Source organism: Pseudophryne corroboree, chromosome 4 (genome assembly GCF_028390025.1).
Source record: "Pseudophryne corroboree isolate aPseCor3 chromosome 4, aPseCor3.hap2, whole genome shotgun sequence".
NCBI lineage: Eukaryota > Metazoa > Chordata > Amphibia > Anura > Myobatrachidae > Pseudophryne > Pseudophryne corroboree.
Genome location: NC_086447.1, coordinates 453717219 through 453740693, shown reverse-complemented (window position 1 = coordinate 453740693; position 23475 = coordinate 453717219). Strand labels below are relative to the sequence as shown.

Here is a 23475-nt window from a genome sequence, read left to right as displayed (position 1 = left end):
CGAGTGTCAAATTGGTGGTTTTTTTTCTCAAAAAAGCCCATATCTGTTTGTCCATTCGGACAGGGCAGAGCTGCGGACTCGTCCCCAGTTCTCTCCCTAAGGTGGTGTCAGTGTTTCACCTGAACCAGCTTATTGTGGTGTCTTGCGCCTACTAGGGACTTGGAGGACTCCAAGTTGCTAGATGTGGTCAGGGCCCTGAAAATATAGGTTCCAGGACGGCTGGAGTCAGGAAAACTGACTTGCTGTTATCCTGTATGCACCCAACAAACTGGGTGCTCTTGCTTTTAAGCAGACTTTTGCTAGTTGGATGTGTAATACAATTCAGCTTGCACATTCTGTGGCAGGCCTGCCACAGCCAAAATATGTAAATGCCCATTCCACAAGGAAGGTGGGCTCATCTTGGGCGGCTGCCCGAGGGGTCTCGGCTTTACAACTTTGCCGAGCGGCTATTTAGTCAGGGGCAAACACGTTTGTAAAATCCTACAAATTTGATACCCTGGCTAAGGAGGACCTGGAGTTCTCTCATTCGGTGCTGCAGAGTCATCCGCACTCTCCCGCCCGTTTGGGAGCTTTGGTATAATCCCCATGGTCCTTTCAGGAACCCCAGCATCCACTAGGACGATAGAGAAAATAAGAATTTACTTACCGATAATTCTATTTCTCGGAGTCCGTAGTGGATGCTGGGCGCCCATCCCAAGTGCGGATTATCTGCATTACTTGTACATAGTTACAAAAATCGGGTTATTATTTGTTGTGAGCCATCTTTTCAGAGGCTCTGCTGTTATCATACTGTTAACTGGGTTCAGATCACAGGTTGTACAGTGTGATTGGTGTGGCTGGTATGAGTCTTACCCGGGATTCATAAATCCTTCCTTATTGTGTACGCTCGTCCGGGCACAGTATCCTAACTGAGGCTTGGAGGAGGGTCATAGGGGGAGGAGCCAGTGCACACCACCTGATCCTAAAGCTTTACTTTTTGTGCCCTGTCTCCTGCGGAGCCGCTGTTCCCCATGGTCCTTTCAGGAACCCCAGCATCCACTACGGACTCCGAGAAATAGAATTATCGGTAAGTAAATTCTTATTTTAAATATTGCACAATTGTTTTTTAAATGCAGTATTTTCCTGGAGCTGATGAATCTTTACAGTATCCTTGTCAATACTCTGATGGAGGACAAAGCAATTCTGCTACAAGTACAGGTGAGATTCTGATTACAGCTTGGTCAGCCCTTTGCCACCATTAGAAGCAAATTTGTCTTGGGACTGAGTTGAATTGATGTCTGTGTGAGGTGTTTGTTGAATGTTCTCACATGAGTATGCTCTGGCAGTGTGCGCACATCAGTAGAGGTCTATGTATTTCAGTCACATGTCCACGTGCAACTGAGGAGGCGTGACGGAGCAACCATGGGTTTTGCAGAGTTGGATAGAAACATACGTATGCATTTTTTCAGGTGCATCTCTTTCACTTAATATAGGTCTGGTGCAAGTGTGCAATGAGGATTATTAAACCAAGTGTACGATAGAGGGATATCGCACTGCAAGATTCATCCAGCTATTCCGCGTAGATGCTGTCATTTTTTATTTTTATAGTATGCAGTTCCGGTATAAAATAGCCCTAGGTGGTCATTTTTTTTTATATAGATATACACATACCTCCCAACATGATCCTCTCCAGGAGAGACAGAATTCTCTGCTTCTGGACTTTTCTCCTAATTTTAGATTCTGACACTTGTTTTGGTCAGGTTACTGGATAATAAAGGTGTTTTACCACACATACAGCTAAACACAAATTTGCCGTGCAACAGTTTCTTAGTATACGAGGTGTGAAATCTGCAGCCAGAGGCTTTGTGTCTATATACAGATGTGTCCTTATACACTGGCTTGAGTCTCGCCATATAGCCCCTCCAGTCTGAGACAACTCTGATGCACCAATCATTTTTATCACTCAGAATGTGCATCTTCATATGAATAAAACAATTATGAGTGACTAAACTACATTGCTAGATTACATTGATCAATTTGATGTGCAACAGAGTCTGAATCTGTGTAAATACAGACTATAATGGAAGCGCCCATGCCTTATTCTCACTTCTGTTGTGCTTAATCTGACTGTATTTGTGTATAACCAATTCATATGTAGTTAATGTCGCAGTCTAGTACACTGAGTGGCTTCTATGCATCTGCAATGTATATAATACCCAAAGTTTATGGGACTAGACGCTAGGTGTGTGAGCTCATATCTGTACACTTGATCAAAAATAAGGTTGGAACTAGACACATTTAGAGGAGGAGTTCTAGTTCATGATAAAACAATCACAGGATCCTGTGCCTTTTTTGTTTTTCTGATCAACAATATATTCCATATAAAAAGCATTTTCTTTCAATATGTTAAGAAAATAATTCTTGTAGTCTACAAAAGGGGAGGAATGCTACCACATGGAATAATTTTATAATCCCCTAAATAAATAATACAACTTAGAAAATTGATTACCAGTATGTCTACTAGTTATAAAATGCTTTTGATTTTATTAATGAGTTGATAAAATTATACTATGTTGCAGTCATCTGTATAGTGTGTAACTGAAGTTTGCAGCCTTGTACACAATGGGTACTTTATCGTGGAGAACAGGGCATAAGTGGCACTTGTCTTAGGGGTCAGTGATCTACTGTGGTCCGATCGCTTCTAGTGATCAGTGATTCATTTGCAATGTGCTGGATTTATGTGCAGGATTTTAATTGCAACAAAAATGAATTCTTATTAGCTTAATGTCTTTTTTTTTTTTTTATTTACCCGGCAGGGTCATGTATTGACCTAACTTCTACAAACAGTAATAAAAGTGACTTTGATGAGCTCCAGGCTAGTGCAAGCAATGATACAATCAAACGAATTGAGACCAAGTTGGCATACTTGAAAAATCAATCCAAGACGGGCGTAAGTGCATCTGATGTTTCTCTTACTCTTCATCCACTGTGATTCAAGTATACTTTACTATTTCTTCATTTAGTGCTCCATGCCACCCAAACACTCAGGTCTTACTGTATGTAGCAGCACTGCTTACAATGTGCTGATCATGTGCAGCATTCTCACCAATAGCATTGCTTTCATTTTTCTCCATGTATCTGTGGGGCAGATTTATTCAGCTTGGTGAAGTGATAATGTGGAAGGTGATAAAGGACGAGCCAATCAGATCCTAACTACCATGTCACAGACTGGGTTTGTAAAATGACCGTTAGGAGCTGACTGGCTGGTCCTTTATCACCTTCCACTTTATCACTTCACCGAGCTTAATAAATCTGCCCCTCAGTGTTGTAATGATGCTCTTGTAACTCACTTTGCAGAAAGAAATGATTCACACAAAAACTGCTTAGGAGCACATTATGGCGTTGTTTTAGCTAGCAGCGATGGGGGTCAGTTGCCGTTGCAGGGGCATGGAAATGCTGCCTGCGGAACTGGGCTTGCAGATTTTTTTACTCAGCCATGTTGTGAGGTGGGGAAAAAAAATCTGCACCTCCAGAGCTATGGAAGTGCCCCACTTACTCGTGGTCGGGTGAGGTTAATTGAATCAAGCCCTACAGTATGTAGGCACACCCTATTTTTGTTTAGCTTTGAACATGCTTTACATGCAGAACAGTTTTATGAGGTTACAAGTAAAACTGACATGCTATGCTTTATCAGTTCAGTTTTTTCCTTTTAAATGATTGCTACTGTAATACATCAGCCAAACTTGACGGTATTCTGGAGCGTATGCGCCGGAGAATCACACTGCAGTGAAGGGAACTTTGCAAGTGCAGAGATCAGCTGCAGCAGTCCCCCCTGGCACACGCTTTGCATGCAGGGGAGGGGTGGTAGTATATGCCCATGAGGGTAACTATAACCATTGGGGGTTATAGACAGGGTTAGGTGGATATAAAACATGTTTGTTTTGTTTTTGACTACTAAGGGGGGGGGCTATTATTATAAGGATTTAAGACCACTGTAGGTTCTATTGGCAAATGGGGGGTGGGAAGTTATTTTATAATGGGGGCCTAAGGGACACAGTGGGAGGTGGGGGGAGTGCAAAATACAACCTAAAGATCGATGTATAAATTGTTTGGGGTTTTTTTTTTTTTTTTTACAGTATATAAAATATTTTGCTATTTTAAACTCTCTAAAGTAATAGAAAAACAACAATATCTGAGCAGTTTTGTGGGGAAACTATTGTCCGTTAAATAGTCAGAAAGTACACCCTTGTATTATGTTTCAAGAAGTCCGAAAATATCCTCATTTGACGTTTCCTCAAATTTGTCCCAGCATACATTCATTGGATGCATATATCAATGTTTTCTGCTAAATTATCCTTCCATGTACAGGTAGAATCGGGCCGATTGAGTTTGCCACCTTCACGAGGTAGCAGTGTAGAAAGCCTGTCTGATGCTCGAGGGAAACCACCCTCAATAATTGGTACATCTGAGAGCAAAAGAATGAGTGCGGACATGTCTGAACTGGAAGCAAGAATTGCTGCTAGCACAGGTAATTGGGGCACAGCAGGAAATGCTGCTGTTCTAAGCTAACATTCTATTTCACCTTGTTCCTGCGAGGTTTCATCCTTGTGCTGGTGCAAGTCAGACATTCATTGATATTCCCATAGTCAAAAAAAAATGTGTGGGGGGTTATTTTATTTGCTTTTATCACATAAGGAGCTAGAATAAGACATTTAAGTGTGTACTTTTCTTTCAAAGGGGTCTTAATCCTCGGTGGATGTTTCTACCATAAACCACAGTACACATAAGGTGTTTTGGGTTTTTTGTTCTTTTTTGGGGGGGCGGGGGGGTGTTGACTTCACCAAGCAGTTTGTAGACATCTGCTGAAATAAAATGCCATATTAAATGGGAAAGTGGTCTATGATGAAAGCCGTAGTTAGTACTGCTATCAGTCCTATCTGTAATCTAGGAGGAAAGAGTACAGAAGAGACCAAATTACTAAGCAAACTCTTTATTACGGCACATACTCACGCCTAATGAAGAACTCACAAATAGAACACAGAACAAATGAATAAAAACTGCTGTTTAGAAAAAAAAAAAGCGTGTCTGAGGCACATAACAGCCATTATAGAAACCAACTAACACTTAAGTGCCATTAATTTGCTATAAAAGATAAACCCACAGAGAGAAACATCCAGTGTAATAGCAGCGTAATATCATGGTATAAATTCTGCAAAGTTCATAGAAAGGTGAAAACGGCAACACTATAATCCTGAAAATAGAGCTACCGGCAAAGTTTTCAGTAGTACAATAGAGCAAAGCAGCGCTGCTGAAGATCTAACGTGCAGACCAGGTATTCAGCGGTTTAGAAGCTTGGTCACTGAGAGAGTGAGAAATAGCTGTAAGTTCCATAATAGGCAGCACAAACTGAAGGTGCTGAAAGCAGGTCACTTTTGGTGTTTTGAGCTGCTTTCAGCTCAAAACCACCCAGTGTGTATACCCCGGCGATGAGCGCTGAACGGCATGAATCGCAATGTCAGCGGGGGTGAACGGCTTTCCATAGCAGGACGCTATGGAAAGCCGCTCACCCCGCCGTTCATCTGCTGGTAATACCAGAAGATGAACTTCGGCCGCCGGCGATGAAGCGGGGGCGCGCATTAGCGCTCATCGCCGGGGCGTACACACTGGGCGGTTTTGTGCTGAAAGCAGCTCAAATCACCAAAAGTGACCTGCTTTCAGCTCAAAACCGCCCCGTGTGTATGGGCCTTAAGACTTCTTAATAGACTTGAGTTATCTATGTGTCGTGTTTTATCCCTGAGCCATTCATATCTCTCCCCCCCACACTCTGGGGCTCATGTACAGTTGGGCATAAACATAATTTGCACTGTTCCATATAAGCCCCTATGACAACTGGGACACATTTATTCCCAGAGTGGTGAAAGGGAAGTTGGGGGAGGCATGCAAGTGTGGGTAAAGTACAGTCATGCAAAATGTGTCCCAAGCCGCCCACAGGAAGGATGCTTATGTGTCTGTTAGGAGGTGGGTCACTTGCTAAGTGTACCTGAAACCCTCCCACTGTAGTTCTGTCACTTTTTTAAATTGTCTGCCATAATTTATTTACTTTATTGCAATTGGTCCAGAACAATGTAGCCATTTCCCATTTCAGGTTTTAAAGAGGAGAGCAAATGATATTTGTATTGATTTTGACCTAAATTAGTACTTACACTTTCTATTTGCGTCTGGCTTTAATTTCCATTTACATAATAAATGCACCGCTGCAAGCTGGGCGAAATACACCTGTTTTTGCAGTTTATCAGTTTAAATGCAAATTACATGAGCCCCTTGCTCAGAGCTGCAAGGTAATGAAAACCACATTGGAGAGTATAAAAATTCCTTATTTGTCCTCCCTTTACCTAAATGTACAGTATTCTCATAGTAACCATATTCGTTCCTTAATTTCTGTGAATTAATATATAATTGTGGCACATCGTATGCTGTGCATCCACTACTCATGAACATTTAGAGGTCTTCCTTATTTTTTTATATAATGCAGTTCCCAATTTCTCTGACTTCCTAAGTGGATGCTGGGACTCCGTAAGGACCATGGGGAATAGCGGCTCCGCAGGAGACTGGGCACAACTAAAGAAAGCTTTAGGACTACCTGGTGTGCACTGGCTCCTCCCACTATGACCCTCCTCCAGACCTCAGTTAGACTCTTGTGCCCGGCTGAGCTGGATGCACACTAGGGGCTCTCCTGAGCTCCTAGAAAGAAAGTATATTTTAGGTTTTTTTATTTTACAGTGAGATCTGCTGGCAACAGACTCACTGCAGCAAGGGACTAAGGGGAGAAGAAGCGAACCTACCTAACTGGTGGTAGCTTGGGCTTCTTAGGCTACTGGACACCATTAGCTCCAGAGGGATCGACCACAGGACCCGACCTCGCTGTTCGGTCCCGGAGCCGCGCCACCGGCCCCCTTACAGAGCCAGAAGCAAGAAGTGTTCCGGAAAATCGGCGGCAGAAGACTTCTGTCTTCAACAAGGTAGCGCACAGCACTGCAGCTGTGCGCCATTGATCCTCATGCACACCTCACACTCCGGTCACTGATGGATGCAGGGCGCTGGGGGGGGCGGGCGCCCTGAGGGCAATATAATATACCTTGGCTGGCAAATCATCACAATATATATAGTCCCTGGGCTATATATGTGATAAATTACCCCTGCCAGAATCCATGAAAAAAGCGGGAGACAAGTCAGCCGAAAAAGGGGCGGGGCTATCTCCCTCAGCACACTGGCGCCATTTTTTCTTCACAGTGCAGCTGGAAGACAGCTCCCCAGGCTCTCCCCTGTAGTTACATGTTTTTTGTGGAACCGCACTAGTTAAACAATATTACTAACGTACCAAAATAAATGTTAACAATGACATACCAATATACATGCAGTAATTAAGTAGATCTAGAACTGCTAATGATTGGCGGTGCTCCCAGGAATTTTGTAGGTTATACTACAATTGGAAAGGACAAGAGGAAAAGACAAAAAAACCTTGTTTGGGAGCACTCATTTGAAAAAATATTAAGGATAATATGTATAGTGAAAAAATATTAAGACATAACCTTTATTTTAGTCCTTGAATAAAAAGAAAGAAATGTTGGACAAAAAATTAGGACTCGTGTGTATAAGAATCTTGTTTAACCTTTTTAGCAAATGAGGTACAAGATGATAAAGATGGTGAAAATATCAGTGGAGTAGTAAGGGATACCAAATTGTCTCATTGAGATACAGGGTATCCAGAAAATCACTGTATTAGCCTGAATTATGGATATCACTGATGGAGGCAGTATAGGCAAAATTCTGAATTGGGTCAAGATAAATCTCAAGGGGAATGCGAAAAGGGTGGAGCAAGGAATGTGATCAAAATTCCCTTAGTAGAAGGGGGAGAGGTTGTTAGGGGATTAAATGTGGTGGGGTAAGTAGCACTGGGCCCACTGCACCTGGTATTCTCAGGAGGTTTCCCGTCCTGATACTGGCCAGGCCATACCTATTTGGCTTCCGAGATCAAATGGAATCGGGCGTATTCGGGGTAGTAAGGCAGTGGGCCGCTATCATTAGAGAAATGGAAAAAGAAATGGAAAAAGAGAAGAAGAAATATTTCTATTTTCTGTACTCTGAGTCAAAACCATGATGGTCTGAGACAGTTTTTCCAGATTAGAGAGTGTGTATGGGGGTTTATAGGATGTAAGTTTCTCCCTTAAAAATGGCCCACTGCACCTGGTATTCTCAGGAGGTTCCCCTTCCAAATACTGACCAGGCCATACCTGCTTAGCTTCCGAGATTGGACAGGATCGGGCGTATTCAGGGTAGTATGGCCGTGGGCCGCCAATAAGGGGGAACAGAGGATCACACTCTCCTTACTGTATTTCACATAACTCAGCACAAAATGGCATGGAATGATATTTTCAGAAAAGAGTATTAAGGAGAAAACATTTTTTTGTGTGGTGAACAGAAAAAAATATATATAGTAAAAAATATATATAATAAAAATATAAAGAAGGGGGGGGATGCACAGTAATGGGTTGGTATGTTATGTTCTGCAAGTGCAGGGTTATTTGCTAAATAGAAGAAACCCACAATACAATTGTATGAGCTCAAGGCTGGCTCACAGAGAATTTTAAACACAAAATGTGCAGTATTGCTTGTTCCAAGTGCAGGGTTGTTTGCTGAGTGGGGAAGACCCACAATGCAATTTATGGGCTCAAGGCTGGCTCACATAATTTTTAAACACCAAATGTGCAAAATTACTTGCTTCTGGGAAAACAAAAATAAGTAAGTGAAGTAAATGAATATAGATTTTAGAGCTCAAGGCTGGCTCACAAATAAATACATAGTTGCATCCTCTTGAGGACTGACATGACAATGCAGAAAGTCTTTTGCACTTAGATGCTGCTATTCATAAAGACCATAAACAAATAGGAAAGTACAAAAAAGTAATAATGATACACTATTGTACAAAGTAAATGGCAAGGCTATAAATGATATCCATAAAGGCATAGGCGGGGAAGTTACCCCTGCCAGAATCCATGAAAAAAGCGGGAGAAAAGTCAGCGGGGCTATCTCCCTCAGCACACTGGCGCCATTTTTTCTTCACAGTGCAGCTGGAAGACAGCTCCCCAGGCTCTCCCCTGTAGTTTTCAGGCTCAAAGGGTTAAAAAGAGAGGGGGGGGGCACTAAATTTAGGCGCAATATGTGTATACAAGCAGCTATTGGGGGAAAAATCACTCAGTTATAGTGTTAATCCCTGCATTATATAGCGCTCTGGTGTGTGCTGGCATACTCTCTCTCTGTCTCCCCAAAGGACTTTGTGGGGTCCTGTCCTCAGTCAGAGCATTCCCTGTGTGTGTGCGGTGTGTCGGTACGGCTGTGTCGACATGTTGGATGAGGAAGGTTACGTGGAGGCGGAGCAGAGGCTGATAAATGGGATATCGCCCCCTGTGGGGCCGACACCAGAGTGGATGGATAGGTGGAAGGTATTAACCGACAATGTCAACTCCTTACATAAAAGGCTGGATGACGTAACAGCTGTGGGACAGCCGGCTTCTCAGCCCGCGCCTGCCCAGGCGTCTCAAAGGCCATCAGGGGCTCAAAAAAACGCCCGTTACCTCAGATGGCAGACACAGATGTCTGCACGGAGTCTGACTCCAGTGTCGACGAGGTTGAGACATATACAAAATCCACTAGGAACATCCGTTGCATGATCTCGGCAATGAAAAATGTGTTACACATTTCTGACATGAACCCAAGTACCACATAAAAGGGGTTTTATGTTTGGGGAGAAAAAGCAGCCAGTGTTTTGTTCCCCCATCAGATGAGTGAATGAAGTGTGTAAAGAGCGTGGGTTCCCCCGATAAGAAAATGGTAATTTCTAAAAAGTTACTGCTGGCGTACCCTTTCCCGCCAGAGGGTAGGTCACGTGGGGAGATATCCCCTAGGGTGGATAAGGCGCTCACACGTTTGTCAAAAGAGGTGGCACTGCCGTCTTGGGATACGGCCACTATGAAGGAGCCTGCTGATAAAAAGCAGGAGACTATCCTGAAGTCTGTATATACACACTCAGGTACTATACTGAGACCTGCATTTGCCTCAGCATAAATAGTGCTGCTGCAGCGTGGTCTGATACCCTGTCAGATAATATTAATACCCTAGACAAGGATAATATTTTGCTAACATAGAGCATATTAAAGACGTCGTCTTAAATATGAAGGATGCACAGAGGGATATTTGCCGGCTGGCATCCAGAATTAATGCAATGTCCATTCTGCCAGGAGGGTAGTAGAGACCCGGCAGTGGACAGGTGATGCTGCCTTTAAAAGGCACATGGAGATTCTGCCTTATAAGGGTGAGGAATTGTTTGGGGATGGTCTCTGGGACCTCGTATCCACAGCAACAGCTGGGAAGAAAAATTTTTACCTCAGGTTTCCTCACAGCCTAAGAAAGCACCGTATTTTCAGGTACAGTCCTTTCGGCTTCAGAAAAGCAAGCGGGTCAAAGGCGCTTCCTTTCTGCACAGAGACAAGGGAAGAAGGAAAAAGCTGCACCAGACAGCCAGTTCACAGGATCAAAAATCTTCCCCCGCTTCCTCTGAGTCCACCGCATGACGCTGGGGCTCCACAGGTGGAGACAGGTGCGGTGGGGGCGCGTCTCGGGAACTTCAGGGCCCTGTGGGCTTGCCCACAGGTGGATCCCTAGGTTCTGCAAGTAGTATCACAGGGATACAGGCTGGAGTTCGAGGCGACTCCCCCTCGCCGTTACCTCACATCAGCCTTGCCTGCTGCCCTCGGAGAAAGGGGGTAGTACTGGCGGCAATTCACAAGCTGTACTTCCAGCAGGTGAAATCAAGGTACCCCTCCTTCAATAAGGCCGGGGTTACTATTCCAAAATGTTGTGGTACCGAAACCAGACGGTTCGGTGAGACCCATTCTAATATTGAAATCCTTGAGCACTTATATACGAAGGTTCAAGTTCAAAATGGAATCGCTCAGGGCGATTATTGCAAGCCTGGAGAATTTCATGGTATCACTGGACATCAAGGATGCTTACCTGCATGTCCCTATTTACCCTCTTCACCAGGAGTACCTCAAAATTGTGGTACAGGATGGTCATTACCAATTCCAGACGTTGCCGTTGGTCTGTCCCCGGCACCGAGGGTATTTACCAAGGTAATGGCCGAAATAATTATCCCGTGCTTGGACGATCTCCTTATAAAGGCGAGGTCCAGGGAGCAGTTGTTCGTCGGAGTAGCACTATCTCGGGAAGTGCTACAACAGCACGGCTGGATTCTGAATATTCCAAAGTCGCAGCTGGTTCCTACGACGCGTCTACTGTTCCTGGGTATGGTTCTGGACACAGAACAGGATAAAAAGGGTTTCTCCCGGAGGAGAAGTCCTAGGAGTTGTCGTCTCTAGACAGAGACCTCCTAATACAAATACAGGTGTCGGTGTATCAATGCACGCGAGCCCTGGGAAAGATGGTAGCTTCTTACGAAGAAATTCCATTCGCCAGGTCCCATGCAAGGATCTTCCAGTGGGATCTGTTGGACAAGTGGTCCGGGTCGCATCTTCAGATGCATCGGCGGATAACCCTGTCTCCAAGGGCCAGGGTGTAGCTGTTGTGGTGGCTGCAGAGTGCTCATCTTCTAGGGGGCCGCAGATTCGGCATACAGGACTGGGTCCTGGTGACCACGGATGCCAGCCTTCGAGGCTGGGGGGGCAGTCACACAGGGAAGAAACTTCCAAGGACTATGGAAAAGTCAGGAGACTTCCCTACATATAAATATTCTGGAACTAAGGGCCATTTACAATGCCCTAAGGCCGGTGCTGATCTAGTCAGACAACATCACGGCGGTCGCTCATGTAAACCGACAGGGCGGCACAAGAAGCAGGATGGCGATGGCAGAAGCCACAAGGATTCTCCGATGGGCGGAAAATCATGTGTTAGCGCTGTCAGCAGTGTTCATTCCCGGAGTGGACAACTGGGAAGCAGACTTTCTCAGCAGACACGACCTCCACCCAGGAGAGTGGGGACTTCATCCAGAAGTCTTCCAAATGATTGTACACCGTTGGGAAAGGCCACAGGTGGACATGATGGTGTCCCGCCTCAACAAAAAGCTACAAAGATATTGCGCCAGGTCAAGGGACCCTCAGGCGATAGCTGTGGACGCTCTGGTAACACCGTGGGTGTACCAGTCGGTGTATGTGTTCCCTTCTCTGCCTCTCTTACCCAGGGTAATGAGAATAATAAGAAGGAGAGGAGTAAGAACAATACTCATTGTTCCGGATTGGCCAAGAAGAGCTTGGTACCCAGAACTCCAAGAAATGATCTCAGAGGACCCATGGCCTCTGCCGCTCAGACAGGACCTGCTGCAGCAGGGGGCCTGTCTGTTCCAAGACATACCGCGGCTGCGTTTGACGGCATGGCGGTTGAACGCCGGATCCTGAAGGAAAAGGGCATTCCGGAGGAAGTTATCCCTACGCTATTTAAAGCTAGGAATGAAGTGAACGCAAACCATTATCGCCGCATATGGCGGAAATATGTTGCGTGCTGTGAGGCCAAGAAGGCCCTAAAGGAGGAATTTCAGCTAGGTCGATTTCTGCACTTCCTACAGTCAGGGTGACTATGGGCCTAAAATTGGGTTCCATTAAGGTCCAGATTTCGGCTCTATCGATTTTCTTCCAAAATAGAACTGGCTTCACTGCCTGAAGTTCAGACTTTTGTTAAGGGAGTGCTGCATAGTCAGCCCCCGTTTGTGCCTCCAGTGGCACCGTGGGATCTCAACGTGGTGTTGGATTTCCTGAAATCGCATTGGGTTGAGCCACTTAAATCCGTGGAGCTACAATACCTCACGTGGAAAGTGGTCATGCTGTTGGCCTTGGCGTCGGCCAGGCGTGTATCAGAATTGGCGGATTTGTCATGCAAAAGCCCTTATCTGATTTTTTTATATGGATAAGGCGGAATTGAGGACTCGTTCCCAATTCCTTCCTAAGGTGGTATCAGTTTTTCATGTGAACCAACCTATTGTGGTGCCTGCGGCTACTTGGGACTTGGAGGATTCCAAGTTACTGGACGTAGTCAGGGCCCTGAAAAGTATGTTTCCAGGACGGCTGGAGTCAGGAAAACTGACTCGCTATTTATCCTGTATGCACCCAACAAGCTGGGTGCTCCTGCTTCTAAGCAGACTATTGCTCGCTGGATCTGTAGCACGATTCAACTTGCACATTCTGTGGCTGGACTGCCGCACCCTAAATCTGTACAAGCCCATTCCACGAGGAAAGTGGGCTCTTCTTGGGCGGCTGCCCGAGGGGTCTCGGCTTTACAAATTTGCCGAGCTGTTACTTGGTCGGGTTCAAACATTTTTGCAAGAGTCTACAAGTTTGATACCCTGGCTGAGGAGGACCTAGAGTTTGCTCATTCGGTGCTGCAGAGTCATCCGCACTCTCCCGCCCGTTTGGGAGCTTTTGGTATAATCCCCATGGTCCTTACGGAGTCCCAGCATCCACTTAGGACGTCAGAGAAAATAAGATTTTACTCACCGGTAAATCTTTTTCTCGTAGTCCGTAGTGGATGCTGGGCGCCCATCCCAAGTGCGGATTGTCTGCAATACTTGTTTATAGTTATTGCCTAACTAAAGGGTTATTGTTGAGCCATCTGTTCAGAGGCTCAGTTATATTTCATACTGTTAACTGGGTATAGTATCACGAGTTATACGGTGTGATTGGTGTGGCTGGTATGAGTCTTACCCGGGATTTAAAATCCTTCCTTATTGTGTCAGCTCTTCTGGGCACAGTATCCTAACTGAGGTCTGGAGGAGGGTCATAGTGGGAGGAGCCAGTGCACACCAGGTAGTCCTAAAGCTTTCTTTAGTTGTGCCCAGTCTCCTGCGGAGCCGCTATTCCCCATGGTCCTTACGGAGTCCCAGCATCCACTACGGACTATGAGAAAAAGATTTACCGGTGAGTAAAATCTTATTATTTCACATGATCCCTTTGTTACTTCAAAGGACTTTCCAACTAAGCAACACTCACAATGGGTGAACATTTGAATAAAAAAAAGTTCTTTCTTGCCCTATTTACCAGTTACATGGCACTGTCACACCACATGTGACTACAGCCAGCTGGCAGCCCCTGACACCAACTGCATTCCTGTTGTTCATGAAGAAATCAGTTTTGCATATGTGCAGGACTGATTTGCTCCTGGTGTTCTGGCATTGATGTAGTGGTCATAGATAGATAGCTACATAGATATGTATAGTGGAACGTGGGCGAGGAAGGGGGTAGTGCCACACAGAGGACATATGGACAATGGTGGGTGGGGACTATGCCCCTTGGGATCTATTACCACTGGGGGAGGAGGGGGGTGTTAGTCAAGGCCTGTGCTACGGTGTTCGTCAATCCCCTGCAAACTATAAATTTGCACTCTCCCTCCCATACTTTATAAAGGGACAGAGTGCAAAAAAGGAGAGTGGTATCACAAGGAAGGAGCATGGCCACACAGTAGTACCCCCAATTCAAATTACACCACAAAGTAGCACAATCTTATTCATCTTATTCACATTACACCGCATGTAGTGCCCCTGATTCACATTATACTACATTGTAGTGTCTTATTCACATTATGTCACACAGTGGTGCCCATTTTTCCTGTTACTCTACACAGTAGTACCCCTTATACACGTTACTCCACACAGTATACACATGCCACACAGTAATGCTGCACCTTATACAACTATTGCCACAGAAGTAGTGCCCATTATACACACAGTTCTAGTGCCTTCACATTATGCCACCGTGTACTCACAAGAAGCCGCATCAGGCACCTGGCAGAGGAAAGAAACAATGGGGGAATTCAAATATTTGCAAAGTCAGTTGGGTGTCTGCGTTTTCCTGTCTATTAGATAGGAAAAAAAACACACCTATCTGACTTTTCAAACAATTGGATATCCCCCAGTGAGTCTCTCCCATGAGGCTGCTGCTGATCTCCACTGGTCAGAGAGACATGTGATGGGCTGGGTCCTCCAATCAGAGCTCAGCACATGCTCCTCTTACCCCTCAGCACAGTCTCATGAAAATTATTTCCCAGTAGTGCATTGCCCAAGTCAAGCCCGGGAAATCAGCAACAGTGGCAGTGGACTTAGACTGAAGAGTCACGCTTTAGGTGGGCCGATAGCTGCTGCTGCCTGTCATACGGTTTGACAGATGCAGCGGCAGCAACAATGAACTCAGCAGGCTAACAGAATGGGAGAGCTCCTTTCCTGCCTGGTGCCTCCCTGCTTTGCATACTTTGCAGAGTGGGTTGCGTCTGAGGGAAATCTGTTATTGAGCCCTATTAATTTAATTCCAAGTTATTTTCCTACCTACTGTTGGTGTGACTTAATGTAGATATACACCAAGCTCAAAAATGTTATAATTAATTGCAGTTTCTAGTAAAACTAGTCAATAACTATTCCCAAACACCCAATGATTGGCTCAGGGAAATGTTTTCCCGTCTCAGCTAGTTTTAGTTTGTCTGCTGTCATGCTGTTTTGTGCATGTTCATTTGTGTTGCCCTTTTCTATCTTCTTTTTTTGTCCATCCATCCACAGCAGAAACTTTGCTGTTTGCATGGTTCTTTACGCATGCACCTCATTGTGTAACATTGTGCTGTACACTTTCATGCTTTTGTGAATTGTGCTATGTACCACTTGTAGTTGTTTGCATGTGTATTGTGTATGTGTTTTTGCAGCCTGTACCAAGCATAAACGAGGCCATCGTAAAACTGCTTCATTTGGCAACATTCTGGATGTCCCTGAGATCATCATAACAGGTACTACAGAATGGTAATGATCTGTCAAGCCAAAGATTAATCACCCCACAGTAACAACAAGTAAATGCTTGTTGCTCCAATTTGCATGTCCAAATGTAACAACTTTTGCTTACCTCAACTACTACATGTCACAAGCTATTAACAGTGTGTGTTTATATTGTCGCTACTTATAACTGAATATGCAAATAGTAACTTAACAAAAATACAAATAACAGTAACAAAAAAGGCTGTTTAGAAATACCTTAAATTAGTTTTGAATTGGTTTTCTCCAAAGGTCTTGGAATTTTGTGTAAATGGAAAAACATGTAAATGTGGGCAGTATTCAGTAGACCTATTTTTAATAATTTTATAAAAAATCTAAGCTGCTTAAAAACTAAACAAAACTCAAACATACAAGGGACAGAAATAATGCTATTGTGAAGTCTAAGGCTGGCATGTATCTTAATGTTATGTCCCCTTTTTTTCACTTTCATAATATGCCTCAATATATAGACATACTCCTAACGGTTTCCGAGATTTAAGAATGTAACCCTTGTGTTTTATATTGTATTCCTTAAGTCTTGGCCAGATCACAGCCTGGTTTAGTGACTCGTATTCAGAATCAGATTTATTGACCAAGTAAACATATACAAGGAATTATTCTTGGTAAGCCACATTTCTTAAAGAAACCAAACAAAAACAAAGAAACACCTAATTTAGTATTCAGTGTATTGTGGGTATATATGCAGAGCCACTCTATGGGGGGTATTCAGTTGTTTGGAAAGTCAGTTGGGTGTCTGTTTTTTCCTATCTAATAGACAGGAAAAACAGACACCCAACCGACTTTTCAAACAATTGAATTCCCCCCTATGTGTCCAGTGGTTCTCAAGTTTGAATTAGGAGGAAATGTATTTTTAGATGTAGCCCTAGGACTACTACTATAATTTAATGAGTACTGTCTAGATCAGTGATGGCTAACCTTGACACTCCAGCTGTTGTTGAACTACACATCCCAGCATGCCCTGCATCAGTTTTAGCATGGCCAAATAGCAAAACTGTAGCAGGGCGTGCTGGGATGTGTAGTTAAACAACAGCTGGAGTGTCAAGGTTAGCCATCACTGGTCTAGATAATCTTAATAGATAACCACAGAAAGCTGAAAACAAAAATAATTGTAAAAAAACAAGGCTTTCACTGCACAGTAACAATTTACTTCCCTGTGTGCCTTGTGGCTGATAATATTGGATGGGAAATGCATATATAACCTCTCACATACTCAGATTTTATATTAGCATACATTACTTTTTCTAAGAATTGTAAACTACAGTTTCATTTCTGATGATAACATGGCAAAAGCATTATTGGGACAACAGGTATTTGAAGCGGATTCTTTATGCTACTATGGTTAGTGGGTTTTAGCATTGTTTACTATAACCTACTGGACCTGCATTTTCCACAAATCATGTCTTCCACTAAACATGCTAATTAATTGCTAAGGCATTTTCTTCAATAGTCCTTACCTATTTTTTTTTTCTTTTTACCCCACCCTGACAATTGTGCCTTATGTTCCAATTCCAATCCAGCATGTGTACAACTCCTCAAATTCACATTTGCTTCTATATCAAATGAAGAATTGCAAATATTTCTGCCATCTTATTTCATTCCTGCTAATTTTAGAGCTGAATGACATGCACTTACTCCGTAAACACTAGCCATGGTGTTAAGGAATTCTGTGATGGACAATGACATTCAAGATAGTATGACTGTATGTATTTATTAGATTGTATGTTCAGCATAGGAGAGTATGTTTCCTTATACATTCTTGAGACCTTAGTTTCAGCTGCAAAGCAAATCTGGATGGTGTGACTTTCACTTGTTACCTTAGTGAAATGGATTCAGTTGTGTTGTTTCTCTTGGTTGTGCACCATTTATTGTATCCTTTTATAGGATAAGATCTTTAAACTACAACACATAGCTCTGATAAATTATGTTGTGGCTGCTATGAATTGCAAATGCTTTGGCTGGGAAGCAAAGAATCTGTTTTAGTGTGAGCCATAATGAATAGCCACCAAGAAACATTACGTAACTCCATAGCAGGAATTCAGAGCATCGTCTCAGCTGTTGCTTGTAGCATTTCAGGGTTTCCCTTCAGACAACTGATCCCCCCATCTTAACACACAACACAAACACTCCATATTCCTCAGTCCAGAAAGGCTTGTGAATGATCCTGTTAATTCACACATTTTATGTAAACGTAAGCACATGCTAAAATATGCTTTTTGTTGCCCTGGACATAGATGGAAGGATTATGTCTTAACTGTCAGTGTGAATGTTGCTGGCAGGTGTACGTCAGGCAGGAGAGAGGGGATGCCACATTCTTTGTCATTTATAGATGGCAAGATGTGACTTTTGGGAAATCAAGAGCAGGAGTGGCAGAGAGCATGGGATTAAAGACTATTTTTGCTGCAGGGTAAATGTTTTTATTCAATTAAGAGATCTGAAAACAAGACACTTTCGGCATGGCTATCTCCGTACACTGCTGCTACATTAGGTCAGCCATCCTGCTGTAGACCCAAGGCCCCAGAAATGGAAGTAGTCATTAGCCATGAACAGCAAACATGTGGAGGATAGAACTCACGTAATAGGAGGGGTCATTGTCTTGGTATATACTGTCTGTCGGCCAGTGCTTCCGGAGTTAAAGTGTTGCAGCTGTCTCTCTCGTGCCCTGTGTTGATCCCTTTCATTTCTTCTGCCTATGGACTTGTAGAAATTCCAAGCTTACACACTTGTGCCCCTTCAGTTACATGTGGAAGCAGTGTCTGGTAAATCCTTTTTGCTTAATATCCAACAGGCAACGGGCAAAGGCGCAGATCCGTTCAAGATCTCACTATTATTGGAACAGAGTCCAGTCAGGTAAGAAGCAGCACTTCTAGATGAACTGAATTCTCGTATTACTCTATATAGTAGTTGCTATCCGTAATCTCCTATTACCTGCCCATATTGGCATGGGCATACTGTATATGTATGTATGTATGTGTGTGTATGTGTGTGTGTGTGTGTGTGTGTGTATGTATATGTCTATGTGTGTGTGTGTATGTATGTATGTATGTATGTATGTATGTATATATATATATATATATATATATATATATATATATATATATTTCTCTATCGTCCTTGTGGATGCTGGGGTTCCTGAAAGGACCATGGGGAATAGCGGCTCCGCAGGAGACAGGGCACAAAAAGTAAAGCTTTCCGATCAGGTGGTGTGCACTGGCTCCTCCCCCTATGACCCTCCTCCAGACTCCAGTTAGATTTTTGTGCCCGGCCGAGAAGGGTGCAATCTAGGTGGCTCTCCTAAAGAGCTGCTTAGAGAAAGTTTAGCTTAGGTTTTTTATTTTACAGTGAGTCCTGCTGGCAACAGGATCACTGCAACGAGGGACTTAGGGGAGAAGGAGTGAACTCACCTGCGTGCAGGATGGATTGGCTTCTTGGCTACTGGACATCAGCTCCAGAGGGACGATCACAGGTACAGCCTGGATGGTCACCGGAGCCGCGCCGCCGGCCCCCTTGCAGATGCTGAAGTAAGAAGAGGTCCAGAATCGGCGGCTGAAGACTCCTGCAGTCTTCTAAAGGTAGCGCACAGCACTGCAGCTGTGCGCCATTTTCCTCTCAGCACACTTCACACGGCAGTCACTGAGGGTGCAGGGCGCTGGGAGGGGGGCGCCCTGGGAGGCAAATGAAAACCTTTTTTGGCGAAAAATACCTCACATATAGCCCCCAGAGGCTATATGGAGATATTTAACCCCTGCCAAGATTCACTAAATAGCGGGAGACGAGCCCGCCGAAAAAGGGGCGGGGCCTATCTCCTCAGCACACAGCGCCATTTTCTCTCACAGAAAGCCTGGAGAGAAGGCTCCCAGGCTCTCCCCTGCACTGCACTACAGAAACAGGGTTAAAACAGAGAGGGGGGGCACTGATTTTGGCGATATTGAGATATATATAAAGATGCTATAAGGGAAAACACTTATATAAGGTTGTCCCTATATAATTATAGCGTTTTGGTGTGTGCTGGCAAACTCTCCCTCTGTCTCCCCAAAGGGCTAGTGTGGGTCCTGTCCTCTGTCAGAGCATTCCCGGTGTGTGTGCTGTGTGTCGGTACGTGTGTGTCGACATGTATGAGGACGATGTTGGTGAGGAGGCGGAGAAATTGCCTGTAATGGTGATGTCACTCTCTAGGGAGTCGACACCGGAATGGATGGCTTATTTAGGGAATTACGTGAGAATGTCAACACGCTGCAAGGTCGGTTGACGACGTGAGACGGCCGACAAACTATTAGTACCGGTCCAGGCGTCTCAGAAACACCGTCAGGGGCGTTAAAAACGCCCATTTACCTCAGTCGGTCGACACAGACACGGACACTGAATCCAGTGTCGACGGTGAATAAACAAACGTATTTCTCATTAGGGCCACACGTTAAGGGCAATGAAGGAGGTGTTGCATATTTCTGATACTACAAGTACCACAAAAAAGGGTATTATGTGGGAGTGAAAAAACTACCTGTAGTTTTTCCTGAATCAGATAAAATAAAATGAAGTGTGTGATGATGCGTGGGGTTACCCCGATAGCAAATATTGGCGTTATACCCTTTCCCGCCAGAAATTAGGGCGCGTTGGGAAACACCCCTTAGGGTGATAAGGCGCTCACACGCTTATCAAGTGGCGTTACCGTCTCCAGATACGGCCGCCCTCAAGGAGCCAGCTGATAGGAAGCTGGAAAGATATCCTAAAAAGTATATACACACATACGGTGGTTATACTGCGACCAGCGATCGCCATCAGCCTGGAGATGCAGTGCTGGGTTGGCTTGGTCGGATTCCCTGACTGAAAATATTTTATTCATATAGAGCATTTAATAGGATGCATTCTATATATATATACGTGAGATGCACAGAGGGATATTTGCTCTCTGGCATCAAGATAAGTACGTTGTCCATATCACCCAGAAGATGTCATGGACACGACAGTGGTCAGGTGATACAGATCCCATACGGCACATGGAAGTATTGCCGTATAAAGGGAAGGAGTTAGTTGGGGTCGGTCCATCGGACCTGGGGACCACGGCAACAGCTGGGAAATCCAACCTTTTTACCCCAAGTTACATCTCAGCTGAAAAAGACACCGTCTTTTCAGCCTCAATCCTTCCTTTCCCATGAGGGCATGCAGGCAAAAGGCCAGTCATATCTGCCCAGACATAGAGGTAAGGGAAGTAGACTGCAGCAGGCAGCCCCTTCCCAGGAAAAGAAGCCCTCCACCGCGTCTGCCAAGTCCTCAGCATGACGCTGGGGCCATGCAAGCGGACTCAAGGTGGGGGGGTAGTCTCAAGAGTCTCAGCGCGCAGTGGGATCACTCGCAGGTTGACCCCTAGATAGTACAAGTATTATCCCAGGGGTACAGATTGGAGAGTCGAGACATCTTCTCCTCGCAGGTTTCTGAAGTCTGCTTTACCAACGGCTCCCTCCGACAGGGAGGCAGCATTGGAAACAATTCACAAGCTGTATATCCAGCAGGTGATAATCAAAGTACCCCTCCTACAACAAGGAAAAGGGTATTATTTTTCCACACTATATTGTGGTACTGACGCCAGACGGCTTGGTGAGACATAGTCTAAACTGAAATCTTTGAACACTTACATAAAAGGTTCAAATCGAGATGGAGTCACTCAGAGCAGTGATAGCGAACCGGAAAAAAGGGGACTATATGGTGTCCCTGGACATCAAGGATTACCTCCATGTCCAAATTTGCCCTTCTCAACAAGGGTACCTCTGGTTCGTGGTACAGAACTGTCAATATCAGTTTCAGACGATGCCGTTTGAATTATCCACGGCACCCCGGGCCTTTTACCAAGGTAATGGCCGAAAAGATGTTTCTTCAAAGAAAAAAGGCATCTAAATTATCCCTTACTTGGACGATATCCTGAAAAGGGCAAGTTCCAGAGAACAGTTGGAGGTCGGAAGAGCACTATCTAAAGTAGTTCTACGACAGCACGACTGGATTCTAAATATTCCAAGAATCGCAGCTGTTTTCCGACGTTACGTCTGCTGTTCCTAGGAATGATTCTGGGCATAGTCCAGAAAAAGGTGTTCCTCCGGGAGGAAAAAGCCAAGGAGTTATTCGACCTAGTCAGAAACCTCCTAAAACCAGGCCAAGTATCAGTGCATCAATGCACAGGAGTCCTGGGAAAAATGGTGGCTTCTTACGAAGCGATTCCATTCGGCAGATCTCAGGGGATTTGCTGGACGAATGGTCCGGATCGCATTTTCAGATGCATCAGCGGATAATCCTGTCTCCAAGGACAAGGGTGTCTCTTCTGTGGGGGCTGCAGAGTGCTCATCTTTTAGAGGGCAGCACACTCAGCATTCAGGACTGTGTTCTGGGGACCACGGATACCAGCCTGAGAGGCTGGGGAGTAGTCACACAGGGAAAAAATTTCCAAGGAAGTGTGGTCAAGTCTGGAGACTTCTCTCCACATGAATATACTGGAGCTAAGGGCAATTTACAATGCTCTGAGCCTAGGAAGACTCCTGCTTCAAAGTCAACCGGTGCTGATCCAGTAGGACATCATCATGGCGGTCGCCCACGTTATCAGACGGGGCGACACAAGAAGCAGGAGGGCAATGACAGCAAGGATTCTTCGCTGGGCGGAAAATCATGTGATAACACTGTCAGCAGTGTTCATTCCGGGAGTGGGCAACTGGGAAGATTTTCTCAGCATAAATGAATTCCACCCGGAAAAGTGGAAACTTAATCTGGAAGTTTCCACATGATTGTAAACCGTTGGGAAAGACCAAAGGTGGTTATGATGGCGTCCCACCTGAAGCGCCAGGTCAAGAGACACTCAGGCAATAGCTGGGACGCTCTGGTAACACAGTCGGTGTACCAGTCGGTGTATGTGTTCCATCCTCTGCTTTTCATACCCAATGTATTGAAAATGATAGGAAGGAGAGGAGTAAGAACTATACTCGTGGCTCCGGTTTGGCCAAGAAGGACTTGGTTCCCGGAACTTCAAGAGATACTAAGAAGGGTCTTGATTCGGCAAGAACCGTGTCTGTTCCGGGACTTACCGCAGCTGCGTTGACGCCAAGGCGGGTGAACGCCGGATCCTAAGGGAAAGAGGCATTTTGGAAGAGGTCATCCCTACCCTGGTCAGAGCCAGGAAGGAGGTGACCGCACAACATTATCACCACTTAGGTGAAAATATGTGCCAGGGTGTGAGTCCAGGAAGGCTCCACGGAAGAATTTCAACTAGGTTAATTTCTACATTTCCTGCAAACAGGAGTGTCTATGGGTCTCAAATTGGGTCCATTAAGGTTCAAATTTCGGCCTGTTGATTTTCTTCCAGAAAGAAATTGGCTTCAGTTCCTGAAGTCCAGAAGTTGTTAAGGGAGTACTGCATATACAGCCCCTTTGATGTCTCCAGTGGCACTGGGCGATCTCAACGTAGTTTTGGGATTCCTAAAAAATCACATTGGTTTAAACAACTCAAATCTGTGGATTTGATATATCTCACATGGAAAATGACCATGCTGTTGGTCCTGGCCTCGGCCAGGCGAGTGTCAGAATTGGCGGCTTTATCTCACAAAGCCATATCTGATTGTCCATTCGGACAGAGCAAAGCTGCGGACTCGTCC

General features: G+C 44.7%; 1 protein-coding gene and 2 pseudogenes across 3 annotated transcripts in view; 1 reads left to right on the top strand and 2 right to left on the bottom strand.

The window, feature by feature from the left end:
* Positions 1-23475, top strand: part of MAP3K7 (mitogen-activated protein kinase kinase kinase 7) — a 162862-nt gene that overhangs the window by 99485 nt on the left and 39902 nt on the right. For 2 of the 3 annotated variants that reach the window (XM_063916992.1, XM_063916994.1), the window contains 5 exons: positions 1116-1197; positions 2796-2929; positions 4348-4507; positions 15727-15807; positions 18636-18697. In XM_063916992.1, coding sequence (XP_063773062.1) covers positions 1116-1197; positions 2796-2929; positions 4348-4507; positions 15727-15807; positions 18636-18697 — 519 coding nt within the window. The remainder of the gene's footprint in view (positions 1-1115; positions 1198-2795; positions 2930-4347; positions 4508-15726; positions 15808-18635; positions 18698-23475) is intronic. The other variant, XM_063916993.1, reaches the window with a different exon arrangement.
* Positions 7935-8052, bottom strand: LOC134912903 (5S ribosomal RNA; annotated as a pseudogene).
* Positions 8212-8329, bottom strand: LOC134912076 (5S ribosomal RNA; annotated as a pseudogene).